This window comes from Cucurbita pepo, chromosome 7 (assembly GCF_057944985.1).
Source record: "Cucurbita pepo subsp. pepo isolate OVF chromosome 7, ASM5794498v1, whole genome shotgun sequence".
Classification (NCBI taxonomy): domain Eukaryota; kingdom Viridiplantae; phylum Streptophyta; class Magnoliopsida; order Cucurbitales; family Cucurbitaceae; genus Cucurbita; species Cucurbita pepo.
Window position 1 is genome coordinate 9325337 of NC_141804.1, and position 16190 is coordinate 9341526.

The 16190-nt window shown below is 37.1% G+C and overlaps 2 protein-coding genes across 7 annotated transcripts; one reads left to right on the forward strand and one right to left on the reverse strand.

Moving 5' to 3' along the window:
• Positions 1-2826: 2826 nt before the first annotated feature.
• LOC111799302 (uncharacterized) lies at positions 2827-6833 on the forward strand. Of its 2 annotated transcripts, XM_087125318.1 has the most exons (4): positions 2828-3054; positions 3392-3515; positions 3939-5368; positions 6108-6833. In XM_087125318.1, the coding sequence occupies exons 3-4, from the start codon at positions 4052-4054 to the stop codon at positions 6489-6491; spliced, it is 1701 nt and encodes a 566-aa protein (XP_086981444.1). In that variant the 5' UTR covers positions 2828-3054; positions 3392-3515; positions 3939-4051; the 3' UTR covers positions 6492-6833. The 2 variants fall into 2 exon arrangements, with proteins under 2 accessions (XP_023538579.2, XP_086981444.1); XM_023682811.2 differs by having other exon boundaries at positions 2827-3054; positions 3392-5368.
• A 625-nt stretch (positions 6834-7458) lies between these two features.
• Positions 7459-13696, reverse strand: LOC111799303 (uncharacterized). Of its 5 annotated transcripts, none has more exons than XM_023682812.2 (11): positions 13541-13696; positions 13143-13303; positions 12675-13056; positions 11013-11377; positions 10569-10818; positions 10204-10369; positions 9875-9977; positions 8596-8724; positions 8219-8434; positions 7900-8128; positions 7459-7666 (listed from the first exon to the last, which is right to left on the reverse strand). In XM_023682812.2, the coding sequence occupies exons 3-11, from the start codon at positions 12907-12909 to the stop codon at positions 7557-7559; spliced, it is 1803 nt and encodes a 600-aa protein (XP_023538580.2). In that variant the 5' UTR covers positions 12910-13056; positions 13143-13303; positions 13541-13696; the 3' UTR covers positions 7459-7556. The 5 variants fall into 5 exon arrangements, with proteins under 5 accessions (XP_023538580.2, XP_023538581.2, XP_086981445.1 ...); XM_023682813.2 differs by having other exon boundaries at positions 13143-13313; positions 13541-13693; XM_087125319.1 differs by lacking the exon at positions 13541-13696 and having other exon boundaries at positions 13143-13534.
• Positions 13697-16190: the final 2494 nt, after the last annotated feature.

The window sequence follows — 16190 nt, forward strand, 5'->3', positions numbered from 1 at the left end:
TTTTAGAGGCTCCTTCTTCAAAGCTTTCCCTTCCTCTTAAAGCTTTACTGTCAGCTCAGCTAAGGCAGCCTGTCGGTGCTGAAAGCTGACCCCTTTACACCTCTCTCTCTCATAAGCCCACCATAATATTAAATAAGCCAAAATAGTTTTTAATTAAAATTAAAAAAGTTAATTATTTTAATAATAATATATTATTTTTCAAATGCCTCCATAAATTCTTTTTTTTATAATTTAAATGGTTTTATGTATTATATATATTATTATATATATTATGTTCACCCTCTTACTGACTCAACATGAAATGGTAAAAAACTATCTAGGATGAAAGTATATAAAATGGGTTTGGAATGAGCATGAAACCATAGACAACACGTCCTGGACAAGCAAGACTGAAATATCTGTCATGCGGCCATTGACTACACACCTTGGACATGTATGACCATGACATCCTCCCTCACTCAATTGACTGACGTCCCTGTCAACCGACCCGAACAAACAAGGCTAGAACATCTGTCATGCGGCCATAAGCAACATGCTTTGGACAAGCATGATCGTGACATCAAGTAAATAAGAGACACAATAATGAATCGAGACCACATTTAAATAAGGGTAATCTCGGAAATAGGACCGTTAAATTTTAAAAAAAAAATTAAAGTTATAGTCTATCTCAATATAGTGTACTTTTTTTTCGTCAATCAATCATAATAACTCACAGTTAAATTTCCTTAATTTGGAACGTAAATTTTCTTTAAAAACGTGTGAGTGAAGACAAAAAGCATCGTAAAAAGACCCGTGTTGGTTTACGAGGATAGTACTTTTTACTTTTAGAAGCGATAAGTAGGTAATATGACCATATCACATGAAAATGTCGAGTGAGATGTTAGAATTACAAAATTAGTAATTTTTACTTTTAGAAGCTATCGGGCTCGAAGCTCTTACCTTACCAACAAGCCGACATGAGTTCAAACACTGTTACGGTTTATCTAGGGATATTAGTTTCGATCGAGATTAATACTCGTGACACATAATATAAATAACTTACGTGGAATAATTAATTTTTTTTAAATAAATAAATCCACATCCCTTGTGAAGAGCCATTATGATGAGATCCTACCTTTTAGTCATTACCAAATAAATTTTAATTCTTTATTAATTAGATCTTTAGAAAGTCAACTTTTCATTATTTTTGAAAAAACAAATGATTCCTTTATTTTTTTTTTAATTTAATAAAAATATTATTTTAATTTATTTTTAGTAATTGTTGTTCCCATTATCATTTTTATTTTCATATTTATTTAATTAATTGAAAAATCAACTCCATGAATTTTATAAATTAATTCTATTAATTTTAACGTTTTAGTTTTCGACGTGCAAATTTTAACACGAAGAAAAAAATCTCTCTCTACTCGTGCCCCTTTTAGCTCCGGTGTCGCCACCGACATTCTTTCCTCGATGTCAAACCTCAAAGTCAAGTCGCCCTTCTTGCCCAAGCCCGACACCACCCATGACCCGCCCGTGAGGAGCCCCTCTTCACTTTTATCTCTCTCGATAAAACCTCACGCAACATCGTCATTACTGTAGTTGAAGTTTTTAAAATTGTCACATCAGCCACTGTTTAAGAAATCAACGAAAGAGGAACGCGATAAAACTATTTGATAAAGATTAGTGGCGTAGATATAATTTTCAAATTTCAAGGATAAAAAAAATGGTAATTTATTCTCGAATTCAAAGACAAAATGTAGTAAAATATACCAATTAAAATGATAATTTTAACTTGATTTATATGAGATAATCATGGTTAAGAAAACATAACCACAGTTAGGTTTAGTTGGAACACACCCATGTCCGGGTTCATATCCATGGTTGAAATTTAATTTAACATTCATATCCATCATCGACCATGACAAAACAAATGACAACCTTAAAAAGAAAAAAATGTTTGAAATTGTTTGAAATCATCTGAACGGTTGATTTTTAGAAGTTATCTAACCATTCGACATTCTTCTTTCATGACGATAACAGATCCCGTCTATCTATCAATATGCTTAAAGCCACCCGATCTCGTGACTTTGTCATCAATTCTAATATTTAAAAACTAATAAGTAAATTATTAATAATAAAATAATCTCATCAACCGTACGATGAACATAACGACATATAGTGAGTTTCATTTCTTTCAAATTTCTTCGCCATCATATTCTTAGTATTGTTTTTACTGGGCACCTGGACCCGACATTCCCTTGCATTCCCTACAACATGGTCACGTTTTGATTTTCAATTCTTTTTAAGTATTTTCAGTTCTTTTGAATGGAAATTATTAGTAATTGTTTAATTTTTTTTTAAATTTCATTAATAACCTTTAACTTTTTAAAAAACTTACCGATTTTTTTTAATTTTAAAAAATACTCTTACTATTAACGTATACAAAAAAAAAAAAAAAACAGCATTAATCCCCAAAATTTAAATTTTTTAATGTTATTATATGAACATAAAAATTTCTATATTTAAAATAGTAAATTTAAATTTATTATACAGTTTAATATTTTAAAAAAAAATTAAAATTGCTTATTAAAATTTTGAGGTATTTTTAAAAATAAAATAATAATAATAATAATAATGATTATTTTTTAGTTATTTATTAAAGTTTAAGGATGTTTTAAGATTTTTTTTATTAATTTACCCAAAAAAAAAAAAAAATTAAAGAGGCAGTGGCATAATCGTAATATATAGGGAAAGGAAGGTCAGATTCATAAATCTCTCTCTAAAAGCAGAGGAGAGAGAGATGTGAGTTAAGGGCGGAATCGCTATGCGCTCCAAAACGTAGAAGTACTTGTTAACATAAATGGCGAAGAAGAAGATCCGAACCCTTCAATTCTCTCTCTCAGATCCAAATCGTCCGATTCACACACACACACACTCTCTCTCTCTCTCTAGCTCGTTTCGTTTACCCATGAGCTTACAGAGCTCAACCCAATCGTGAGGAGAGAGAGAGGGATAGACTACTCATAATCACACCGAACCACCTTACACCCTCCATTCTCCGATTTTCTTGCGGTATTTTCTCATCTTCTTCTTACTTTTATGCTCTTGCTTTCTTCTTCAATTACCTCAGTTCTTTCCATGGATAATTGTGTTTTTTTTTCTTTGATTCATTGCTGCGGAACTCGATTTGGAGGATTTGGCTACTTTTTTCCTCTCTTTTCTGTTGTTTTCTGTTGTTTTCTTCCCTTTTGATTCGGGGGTTTTGGATTCAACTGGCTGTTCGTGGATGGGTTTTGATTATCCTTTTTTTTTTTTTTTTTTTTGTGATTTGAAAATGGAATTGAACAAATGAATGGGAGTTGCCTGCTTTTGATTTTGCTGTTTATGATTTTTGTTGTTTGTTTTGCAGATTTGGGGTTTTTGATTGCTTCACTGTGTGGCAGTAGGCGGCAGAGTTTGAGATCAGGGTGTTTTGAGTGATGTCTGTCAGTTCAGTGAGCTGCTAAAATGGTGGCGATTTGAGGATGATGAAGGTATGTGAGTAATCTGGCTTGAGGTTCTCTTTCTGTTGTGTAACTACTGGTAGAGGCGATTCTTGGGGAATCTGTACTTGAAAAAGAGTTTCTGAGAGAATGCCTAATGTTTGTTGGTTCTTTAGTTAAGCCCTAGAAATTGAATGTTCATCTCGAGCTGGGAACTGAAGGAGAAATTCTTGTTCAGCTCGAGATCTGATTTTTAGTTTCTTCCAGAAAATGAATGGGTGGTGATTTAGGAATTTAAGTTAGAGATATACAAGAGGTAAGCATCCATGGAAGATTTTTCGAAATACTCGCATAGTCCAGCGCATCTAGCAGTTGTTCGTCGAGATTATGCCTCTCTCAAGCGCATTGTTGCGTCCCTTCCTCGGCTAGCTAAGGCTGGTGAGGTTAATACTGAAGAGGAATCTCTTGCTGCAGAGCTCCAAGCTGATGCTGTCTCTGCTGCTATTGATTGTCGCGAAGTTCCTGGTCGGGAGACGCCTCTGCACCTTGCTGTACGCCTTCGAGATCAGATTTCAGCTGAGATTTTGATGGGAGCTGGTGCTGATTGGAGCTTACAGAATGAGCATGGTTGGAATGCCCTACAGGAAGCTGTTTGTACGAGAGAGGAAGCAATAGCGATGATAATTGCTAGACATTACCAGCCTCTTGCATGGGCGAAATGGTGTCGCAGGCTTCCTCGTATTATTGCTTCTGCTTCTCGGATTCGGGATTTTTACATGGAGATAACTTTTCATTTTGAGAGTTCGGTTATTCCTTTTATTGGTCGAATCGCCCCATCAGATACTTATTGCATTTGGAAGCGTGGTTCTAATCTTCGAGCCGATATGACCCTTGCTGGTTTTGATGGTTTTCGAATTCAACGTTCTGATCAAACATTTCTCTTTCTAGGTGAGGGTTATAGTTCAGAGGATGGTAATGTTAAGTTATCTCCAGGTTCTTTGATTGTTCTTGCTCATAAAGAGAAGGAAATTACAAATGCCTTAGAGGGAGCTGGTATTCAACCAACAGAAGCTGAAGTTGCCCATGAAGTGGCCTTGATGTCGCAGACAAACATGTATAGGCCAGGCATTGATGTTACTCAAGCGGAGCTTGTTCCCCATTTAAATTGGAGAAGACAGGAGAGAACTGAGATGGTCGGAAATTGGAAGGCGAAAATATACGATATGCTTCATGTGATGGTGAGTGTGAAGTCAAGGAGGGTTCCTGGAGCTATGACAGACGAGGAGCTATTTGCTGGAGATGATGAAGAAAGGCTGGCCAATGGTGGTGAAAACGATGAGTTTGATGATGTATTGACAGCAGAAGAGAAAATGCAATTGGATTCCGCACTTCGAATGGGAAACTCTGAGGGTCCGGGCGAGGACGAGGAACACACAGCCTTCGAAAGCCAAGAAAATGGTTCGGTAGGTTCTTACGAAAACTGCGATCCAAATGGTGCTACTAAGGAGAAGAAGAGTTGGTTTGGTTGGAACAAGAAGAGTAGCAAGGGAAGTAACGACGATCCCGACGATCCAAAGATTTTGAAGAAAGTTTCGAAATCAGCTCCGGAAGGTGCCCATCAAAAACCGTCTTCTGAATTATCGACAGAAGATACGGGGGATGCGAAGAAGGGAAAAGATAAAAGCAGTAAGAAGAAAAAGAAGAAAGGAGTCACCAATGACTCTAAGCATGAAAGTGAGTATAAAAAGGGTTTGAGACCTGTCTTATGGTTGACACCAGATTTTCCTTTAAAAACAGATGAGCTTCTTCCTCTACTTGACATCCTAGCCAACAAGGTAAAAGCTATCAGGAGACTAAGGGAGCTTTTAACAACCAAGTTGCCTCATGGTACATTTCCGGTGAAGGTAAGACTTTTTTTTACCATTTTCGTTTATTACTTAGGTTATCTATTTCTGTGATGTGAACCACTCGATGAGTCGTACGTACACTCCTTCATTGTTTGAAATGAAATGCCCCTATATGTTGCATAGAGGAGTAACTAACTGATTGTCTGTTCTCCGGTCCGTGTTTGGATCTGGATCTGGACATCACTCATTGGCAAAGCTCAACTACATTTTGAGGGAGTAGCTACCTAAGCGGAGAAGGGTTTTTCAAATTCAATCCTGTAAAAGAATATTGACATACCCTTTTGGGGGAGAGATTAAAGTTAGCTTTGTCCCTTAACTAAATGGAATAGACCCCAATAATCTCATTAAAGTAGAAGCATCATTTCTTACGCGTTCTTATTAAGGGTCGGCTCGAAATCTCCTGGTTAGCACGTGTTCTTTGATAAGAGTTTGTTACCTCTAATTTTAGTTCCCAGCAGATTGGCAGGACCCTTGCTATCAGTAACCAGGACACTTAATATATTGATAGAATTTGGGAGAATGTTATGCTAAGGTATAAGCTGTACTGTACTATCATCTCTGTGAGGTCATGTGTAATCTTTGATCTCCAAATCTCCATGCATTTAGGATATCTGATAGTATGTTATTATGGTTCAACATGTTTATGGTATGATACTAAGGATATTTTTGTTCTTATCTTAATCCTTATCAACAAATATTATGATAGTGAAGTGATACGTTACGTTTCATTCTGTAGGTTGCTATCCCCATTGTCCCGACGATTAGAGTACTAGTTACTTTCACAAAATTTGAGGAGCTTCATCCAGTTGAAGAATTTGCTACCCCACTCTCAAGTCCAGCACATTTCCAGGATGCTAAGTCCAAGGAGTCAGAGGGAAACTCGTCATGGATTTCATGGATGAGAGGAAGTCGAGGTGGGCAATCGAGCGATAGTGACAGCAATCGGTATAAGGATGAAGTCGACCCGTTTCATATACCGTCCGAGTACACATGGGTTGATGCAAATGAGAAGAAACGCCGTATGAAAGCCAAGAAAGCAAAGAACAAAAAGCACAAGAAACAAGCAACTGCTAAAGGCGGGAATGGAGGAATTCAAACGAGTGAGGACGTGGAAGAGTAATTCTTTTTTATAGGTGATTTCTTGCTGCTGCCATTGCCACTTTGAGATCCTTCTGCAACAGATGGAGGTAAGCTTTTCTCCTATTTGAATTTGACCTTTTTTTCTATTTTGCACATTGAAAGATCATGAGCTTAGAGGATCCATGGGTTATTTGTTTGGTGGGAAAGGCTTTGTTGATTAATCAAGCATCGTATCTGTAGTAATTTTCATCTGGAATACATCTCTGGAGAGACACAGTCTCTTCTTTTGTAGCTTATTTCCATTTAATTTTCAATTAGACCCCAATCTTTGTACCTGATCACCGATTATAAATTTTACGTTTTTGTTGTTGTTGTTGTGTAATACCCACGACTCCTGAAGAGAAGCTCTTCTTGACCTGACCCCTCCTTGACATGAACACATTTTCCACTTATAATGTATAAATCTTATTTTCATTTCACCCAAATGAAGTAATAATTGATTTAAGTGATAATAAGGTTACTTCCCTAGCAGCTTTTTCTTTTAGGTTCAGAAGTTCTGTGTTGTTGTGCTGTTGTCTGACTATTTTTGTTCACATATATTGAGTTGGGCTTTTATCAATTTTGGAGCGGGCTAGCAGATATTGTTCTCTTTGAGCTTCCCCTTTCAGACTTGTGCTAGCGAGTAGGCTAAACAAGGGGTGGACATGGCTGTTGTCGGACTATTTTTGTTCACATGTTATATTGAGTTGGGCTTTTATCAATTTTGGGGCTCGCTAGCAGATATTGTTCTCTTTGAGCTTCCCCTTTCAGGCTTTTCCTCGATTTTTAAAATGTTTTGTGTTAGCGAGTAGGCTAAACAAAGGGGTGGGCACTAGACGGTGTGCCAACGAAGATGATGGGTCCCAAAAGGGGTGGATTGGGGGATCCCACATCGATTAGAGAGAGGAACGAGTGTTAGCGAAGGCTCTAGGCTCCAAATGTGGGTTGACCGTGAGATCCCACATTGGTTGGGGGAGGAAAACGAAACATTCTTTATAAAGGTGTGGAAACCTCTCCGTAGCAGACGTGTTTTAGAAACCTTGAGGAGGAGCTCGAAAGGGAAAACCTAAATAGGACAAAGCCAAAACATACCATCAAAACGGAACCAATCAAACATCCTTTCGGATTTGGTCGGTTGCATCATCAACTCCTTTCCTTCACAGCAAAGACAGCCACCTAACCATAAAAAAGGAACAGACTTTTATTTCTAATCAATCTTTCTGTACACGTACGATATATACCACAAGATCTCATTATTCTATCTCCCTCCCTCTTCCCCCTACAAAAGGAAGACAAAAAGGACAATGGAAAAAAAAGAATCCTATCTACAAATGATCGACTAGAGATATAATTTTCAGTTCACCAAAACCTATCCTTGTTAACACTCAAGTATCCAGCCATTACTTTACCTCCTGTATTTCTCATTCCATCTATAAGAAAGCACCATGTTGAACCCAATGCTCCAATGAAAAAGTCAGCTTCAGTTGCCATCAAGAAGTTCACAAGAGGATAGTTTGTACTGGTTATCCTACCGAGCTGTGCTTCGTAGGTGGCCATCGTAAGGTTTCCTACTTGTCGCTTCACATTTGTATAGTAAAATTTCCAGGACGGATAACTTCTTGTTTTATCGATCACTTCCTGGGATATATTACAGATTGCACATAGTGAGAGAAGAGCTTATAGGTGTTCATGTATAATTAAATGGTTCGTTTTGGGGGTAGAACACACCTGCATTTCGGTCGAAAGCCAAATGCTGTCAAGATTTGGAAATCGTCTTCTAATACGCCCAGCAAGGGCCATGTATTCTTCAAATTCAACAACCTTCATTTCACAGGCTTTATCTCCCATTCTTACATGCATGCTTAACAGTGGCCTAGGTATCCATGGCTTGTGATTCGACCAAACAAATTCTTCGATATCATGTTTCGATACCATTGAATCGTTCTGAAATAGGACACCCAATATTAGAATCACGATCCTGAGGAATATGCAACTACAGACTTGAATTACAACCTTTTTCTATCAGTTCAATACTGCTTTCCATCTTATTATGAAAAAACTATGATAGTGAGCTTAGCTTCCTTATATTCAAAAGCATTTGATACCTTTGGCCATTTTCCATCGAGACTTTTGAGAACCATTTCTGCAGCTTCCTTTCCAAATGCGGCATGGCGGGCGGCATTCATTAAGCCACATGTGTATTCTGTCTGAAATCTCATTAAGTAGCGAACTGCCTGAGGATCAAATTTTCTGTGTCAGAATTCTAATGTATGGTCCTCGTTATTGGACATTTCTGCTGTTTTAAATGTTAGAGATAGGGATGTAGGAATGCTTATAGTAACTTGAAATGTTTGTTAGAAGTTTGTCAGGGCGTGAAAGGTTAGGAACTTGGAATGGTTGGACAGGCAGATTTTGGAAGTTTGTATTGAGAGAAATCTATCCAAATGCTACCAATGCATATGGTTGGGAATGGTCATATTTGTATTTTTAATAAGGGCTTGAATTCAATGGGATTTGATCATCCAATCTCTCAGTTGAGATATTGTATATTAACTATGGAGCTATATTCATGTTGACAAATTTTTAACGTGTTAATAGGGATAGTGTAACGACCAAGCCCACCGCTAGCAGATATTGTCCTCTTTGGGCTTTCCCATTTAGGCTTTCCCTCAAGGTTTTTAAAACGCTAGAGAAAAATTTTCACACCCTTATAAAAAATGTTTCGTTCTCCTCCCTAACCGATGTTGGATCTCACAATCCACCGCCCTTTAGGGCTCAGCGTCCTCATTGGCACTCGTTCCCTTCTCCAATCAATGTGGGACCCCCAATACACTCCCCTTTGAGGTCCAACGTCCTTGTTGGCACACTGCCGCATGTCCACCCCTCTTTGGGGGTCAGCCTCCTCACTGGCACATCGCATGGTGTCTAGCTCTAATACCATTTGTAATGACCAAAGCCCACCACTAGCAGATATTGTCATATTTGAGCTTTCTCTCAAGGTTTTTAAAACGCATCTGCTAGGGAGAGGTTTCCACACCCTTATAAAGAATGTTTCGTTATCCTTCCCAACCAACTTGGGATCTCAGATAATTTTAGGGATAGGTAGTGTGTCAGATATCACAGTATGTTTTCTCATTGCTTTTGCAGCACAAATCCAGTCCTATTTTCTTACTTTCTAGTCTCAAGATTGGCTACTTATCAACTTATAGCCAAGTTTTTTCCTTTCAGCACAACTTTTAAGCAGGCTTTTGTATGTAGCACATGTTCATTATTACATTTAGACACAATCTTTCAGTAAGGCAACAAAAGGGAAGGGATTGTCAGGATAGTGTCAGAAAATAAACTTCCATTTACTTCAGTTATCTAAGGAGCATAAAAGATTACCTGTGCTCTCCACCACCTTCTGTCCATTTTTCGATGATTAGAAAGTAAACTTCCATTTACTTCTGTTGTGGGTTGCATATAACTCCAAGGATTTCCCCATATTCTGCATTAATCATCAATGAATTTACTCATCAACTAATAAAGCAATAGTGTTGAACTGTTGGTATCAATGAAGATACCAAGGTCCCAATTTTCTTGAGATTTTGATAAAAATATCAAGATCAACAAATATTCTTTAAAATTTTTGAAATCATGACACTTATTAAGCTCTTTGATTTATAGATATCAATGTGTTTGATAGTTAGTTTACTCCCTAGGCAATAGCTCACCTAGGAACCCGACCAGTCCATATTTCCTTGGTGCTGTAATTTTCTTTTGCTGTTATGATTCCACTCTTCCATGCTGTGTTGTTTCCCAAAAGTTCAAATGCACGGTCCCGACATTCTTGGGATGTTTCGGGGAAGAAGTAGCAGGACCAACTGGACCGAGATGAGCCTATATATAAACCAAGATTAAGGCTCGAAAAGTGAACATGTTAACCTTTATAATATAGTTCTTCCTAGCTGGGTTTCCTCAAACAAGTGCTTTCCAAGCTTCAAATCCAGAAGAAAAGGAGAAACAGGTAAAAAGATGGGCAAATATTAAATGCAGTTCATGATTATAGCATATTGGTACATAACCTATCACTCAATACCTTGGCATCCATCATGGTCAGCTCGATTATAATAATTCGTAACGAGAACCCTCTTCTCGTTGATTGCTATAGCCAGAAGGCCACACATTCCAGCTATCTGAGCTCCGATACCGAATCCAGGTAACCGCTCCCAATCAGCTACAAGAAACCGAACATTTGGATCTCTACAGTTCAATGGATGCTGATGGATCCATAGATCGCGCTGTACTCTTCTAGTTAAGGGGTAGTTTTCTTCATCTGATCCTGTAACCTGGAAACTATGGTATTGTTAACAATTTGATCATGGTCAATTGAAGTCTCCAATTATTAAGTTTATGGGATTAACAAATATGGTGGCCAGCATGTTTTAACCTACTGCAGAAACTGTAAGAACATAGCAGAAACTTGTAACACATCAGTATTTAGTCATCACAATTCAAAATTCAAGAACTTTTAGAAACATACCCAGGGAGGGTAGGAACCTTTAGAAATTTCTTGGTGCCGAAGGTAGCTCGATTCCTCACTCGTAGCAGTCGGGTGCATGTCTAAGAACCCTTTCCAACTTGTCCAACGAAGGAATCCATCGGTCCGCTCATCGTAGCGCTTATTTGCTTCTACTTTCAACTTGCAATCTTCCAAATGGGGTGCATTTGGTACTGTTGCTTTGTCCAGTCCAAGATACCGTGAAAATGCATTATTTCCCCTGATTGGTTCAGTCAACGAAGAACTCCAAGCTGCATATAGCAAGGACACTTTATCCTCATCCTTATGTACCTCAATTTTCCGAAAATCCTTCGGTCTCTCGACCTCCTCTACTTTCAAGTTACAGTCTGACAAATCATTCACATTGTTTTCGGGTCAGAAATGAGACGATATTTTCAAATTGATCAATGATGAACAACAAACTATTCACTACTTGGAAGCAATTTGAAATTAATGAAAAGCTTCTACTTCATTTCTTTCTACAAAGATTAGCTACTATGTTCCTTAAAGATCACTTCTAATTGACATTGCTTAAATGATAACATAACCTTCTAATATTTTGAATTAACAATGAACTATGATTATATTCATGGCCAACTAAACAAATTTAAAACCAAAAAAGACAGTAGCTTCTCCCAGAAGATAAGAGTATTTTAGAACTCCTTAGAATTGTGCTATTAAAGTCAAAATGCATTGGGGTAAAGTAGAAGTTGTTCTAACTTTATCTTATCCAATACCTTTTAATAATTCCTTCCCTTACAGCTTTATACCAATGAATTTTTCCACAATCCAAACAAAAGTTTCAAACCAGCTTTCAGAATAAACAATTGTTTCTTTTCATTTTGGCTAACTCTAAGTTATGCTACAACATTAAGTATTAGGTACTAAATTCATCTTTTATCTATCTTTCTTTCTTCATTCACACCTGTTAGACCAGTTTGTGCACGCCTCGATTAATTTTATGAGTCTGATATTTAATATCTTTGCAACGGTCTAACCTTACCGCTAGCAGATATTGTCCTCTTTGAGTGTTCCCTTTCGGGTTTCCCCTCAAGGTTTTTAAAACGCGTCTGCTAGAGAGAGGTTTCCACACTCTTATAAAGAATGTTTCATTCTCCTCCCCAACCGATGTGGGATCTCACAATCCATCCCTTCGGGCCCCAGCATTCTCGCTGACACTCGTTTCCTTCTCCAATCGATGCGGAACCCTCCAATCCACCCCCTTCGGGGCCTAGCGACGTTGTTAGGGCGCTGCCTCGTGTCCACCCCCTTCGAGGCTCAGCCTCATCGCTGGCACATCGCCCGGTGTCTGGCTTTGATACCATTTGTAACTGCCCAAGCCCACCACTAGCAAATATCGTCCTCTTTGAACTTTCCTTTCGGGCTTCCCCTCAAGGTTGGAGAGGTTTCCACATCCTTATAAAGAATGCTTCGTTCTCCTCCCCAACCAACGTAGGATCTCACAATCTTAACCTCAAAACATATGAATTTACAACTTCTTTGTCCATCAAGCCAACCTCAATGTGCTTATCTTTTAGCAAACTCTCTAAACATCTTAGAATTCAATCCAAATTGCATACACTATTATACCAAACAGCAAGAATTCAGCTAAATAGTAAGAAGAAGATGATGGAGAAGACTTACTTATAGCTTCAGAAGTGGAGTTCCATAACGAAGCAGGCAGTGAATTAGACGAGAAAGAACTCCAACCAAATCCTAAAGGAGCACCAAATGAAGCAAAAGCACCAAGAAACAGAGAGGCAATACAAACTCCACAGAGAAATCCCACAACACAAATTTGACAAGGAAATGAACTCCCTAGTTGCAAAGCCTTTTGTGAAACAACTCTTTCCAGAGACTTCTGATTCTGTGCTTCCATTTTAACCCAAAACCTTTTTCCTTCTAAAATTTCAACCCAAACACAACCACCCTATTAACTCCTATCACATGATACACATACTCTACTTCTACTCCATCTGTTTTTCACTTTAGAACTCTTAAAAATCAGTAGCTCACCTTCATATACCTAAAATCAAAGGAGAAATCCATGAAAAACTTCACCAAAAAAGCCATTACAAACAAAACAAATAGAGAAATGAAGCAAATAATAACCTGAAACGTTTGGCAATGAAGAAAAATAGTTAAGAACACCAGAAGATCGGATATAAAACAGCCTAAAACAGCCTAAAACCCCAAAAACTAACGATCGACCACGAAGAACGAAGAACAAACTTGGAATTCGAATCTAGCGTTCAGCCTTTTCTTCTGTTGAACTGCAAAAAACTGAAGAGATTAAGAACGATAAGATAAGAGAATCTCCAAAAGCCGATCATCACAGACTCCAACAAAACAGAGGTGGATTAGTTTGTTTGGTCCATTCAAAAGCCCTTTATCGATTCACAGAAGGGAAGAAACAAAACAAAAACAAAAAGATGAACAAAAAGCAAAAGAAATACAGATTAACGCAATAAATTGAGCAAAGAATCAACAAGTGGGGTTCGAAACAATACCCAGATGAAGAAATGTAATGCAATCAATGAAGCAGAGAGAGATAGAGAGAGATAGAGAGAGAAATGGAAATGTGGCGTCCGTAGCGGGAACAAATGGACAGATAAGTCCCTCTCGGCTGAGTTCTGAGCTACTCTGCTCCCCATTTCGGCTGTGCTTTAAATAATTTCTTGAGTTTATCCTTCAAATATTTCATATTCTCCTCCAATTTTTTTTTTTTTTCTAAAATGTTTTTGTCCATATATTTTGAACTTAAAAAGTGTTTAAATGATTCGAGAATTCAACCACTACCGGACTCAAACCATAGAGATTAAGTTAAGTTAGGTTAGATTTTTTTCAGTTTGGGTTGGGTTGAATTTTTGGGAGCTGAATAACTCGAGTTAGTTCGCAATCTTTTTATTGGTCGAGTTAGACCGACCAGAAAATATGGTTACAATTTAATCCTAACTTACTCTATTTTTATGAAAATTAAAAAGACTGACTTGTAAATATTTAATATTTAAATTTTATAGGATTTTAGTTATTAACTTTTAACACGTGTAGTGATAAATAGAGTTTTTATAATAATTATAAAAAGAAACCCCGACACCTCAACTCGGATTGGGTTGGGTTGAGTAGTGAACTTTATTCGAGTTGCTCGAGTCATCAACTTGAAATTTTGGGTTGGTTCGAAATATTTTTCCAACTCAACCCGTGTGCACGCCTAGATTCAAATTGGTTCATATTGTTAGTTTGAAGTTAATTTCTTTTGTAAAAACTTTCACGTCACAATTATGGAAATATGTTTTTAAAAAATTTATAAAGCGGAGGGTAATAGACAGAGAATTGTTCATATGACCCGATAACCCGACCAACCCAAATTACGTACCCGAACCCAAATCATAAAGATTGAGTTGGTGAGTTAGATGTTTAAACCAGTAATAACTATATACAAAAAAGTATATATTGAAAGATATTGTCGAGTAGGTTCGGGTTGGCTATTGAAAATACCTATTATCTATTATCGAAGATATAATGTGAATAAGTGAAGCTAGGTTCGGATCCGCCGTTAAACCCTATATTATTATTGTTAAAGTGCTACATATTTGATCAATAATTAATAAAAATAGCATCCAATTTTGATCATAGATTCATTTGGTTTATATTGGAAGTTTGTTGAAGCTAAATTTAGTAACAAACAAAAGGTTTGCATAATATATTGGAATGTAGAGTTAAATTTAAATTATGTGTATTAGATTTTAATATTTTGTTTAGGTCTAATTTTTTTACTAAATTTTTGTATGCAAGTTCGGCGTGGTGTTAAGAATTTGACACGGTCGCTGATGTGGCAACCTGTTACGTACCCGAACATCGACACTAATGTGGGAACCTGTAATGTAGTGACCCATGTTGAGGATTTTTTATTAGAATTAGAATCGACACTTGAATTCAACACGGATGCTGATGTGGTAACGTGTTACCTATAAAATGACAATATTTGCTAGCGATGGATATAGGCCGTTACAAATAGTATCAAAGTCAAACACCGGACGATGTGTTAGCCTTCTTGTTGTTCCCCGAAGGGGATAGACACGTGGCGGTGTGCCAATAAGGATGTTGAGCCCCGAAAGGGGGTGGATTTGGTGGCGGTTCCACATCGATTGGAGGAAGGAAATATGCCAGCGAAGACACTGGGCCCCGAAGGGGATGGATTGTGATGTCCCACATTGGTTGGGGAGGAGAACAAAACATCATTTATAAGGGTGTGGAAACCTTCCCCTAACAGACGTGTTTTAAAGCCTTGAGGGGAAGCCCGAAAGGGAAAGTCCAAAGAGGACAATATGTGCTAGCGGTGGATCTAGGCCGTTACACTAATGTGGAACTTATAATGTAACGACCCATGTCGAGGATTTTGATCAAAATTCAGAATTTGGATTCGACACTTGGTAGCCCAGGAATTCTTCTCCAATATCCCTTCCGATATGGTTAGGTTGCTTAATCTTTGCTTCTTAAAGTAAAACTATCCCTACAGACCAATGCAAGTCCTTCCCGCATGTTTTGCAGGCCCACGTGCAGAAGAATCTGATCCACCTTGCTGGTATATGTAATGACTTTCAACTCTTTTAAGCTTTTTTCAGAATTTGATACCGACACAGATGTAGTAACCTATGACATGCAAGAGAAGAGTACCAGATCGAAACCGATATGGTATTGTACCCTACACTCTTACTTGAGTCGATCACGAGTACATAAATTTAACGTATAAATTTTAAATTTTAGAGAAAAAAGTGAACCAAATAAACATTCAAAATATCAAATAAAATTCAAATAGAATTTCCACTTCTCCTTTTTCTTTTTCTTTTTCTTTTTTTTTTTTCGTTTTCTTTTTAAATCTCAAGAGAAAAGAACACACTATATATGTTACCTTTATTATTTTAAATCTTATTTTATTTATTTTTTTTAACTTCTAAACTAATTTAATTTTGGTCCATTATTTCAAAATATCTATTTCAATATTTAAAAAATTGCTATAAAAATCTAAAAAATAATTAAAAAAATAAATATTTTTAAAAGTAATAGACCAAATTAATTAAATTTTGGTGAATATAGTTTTATAACAGAGTATATTTAAATTTCAAAAATGTTATTCAAATAATTATTTAGTAACGTAAC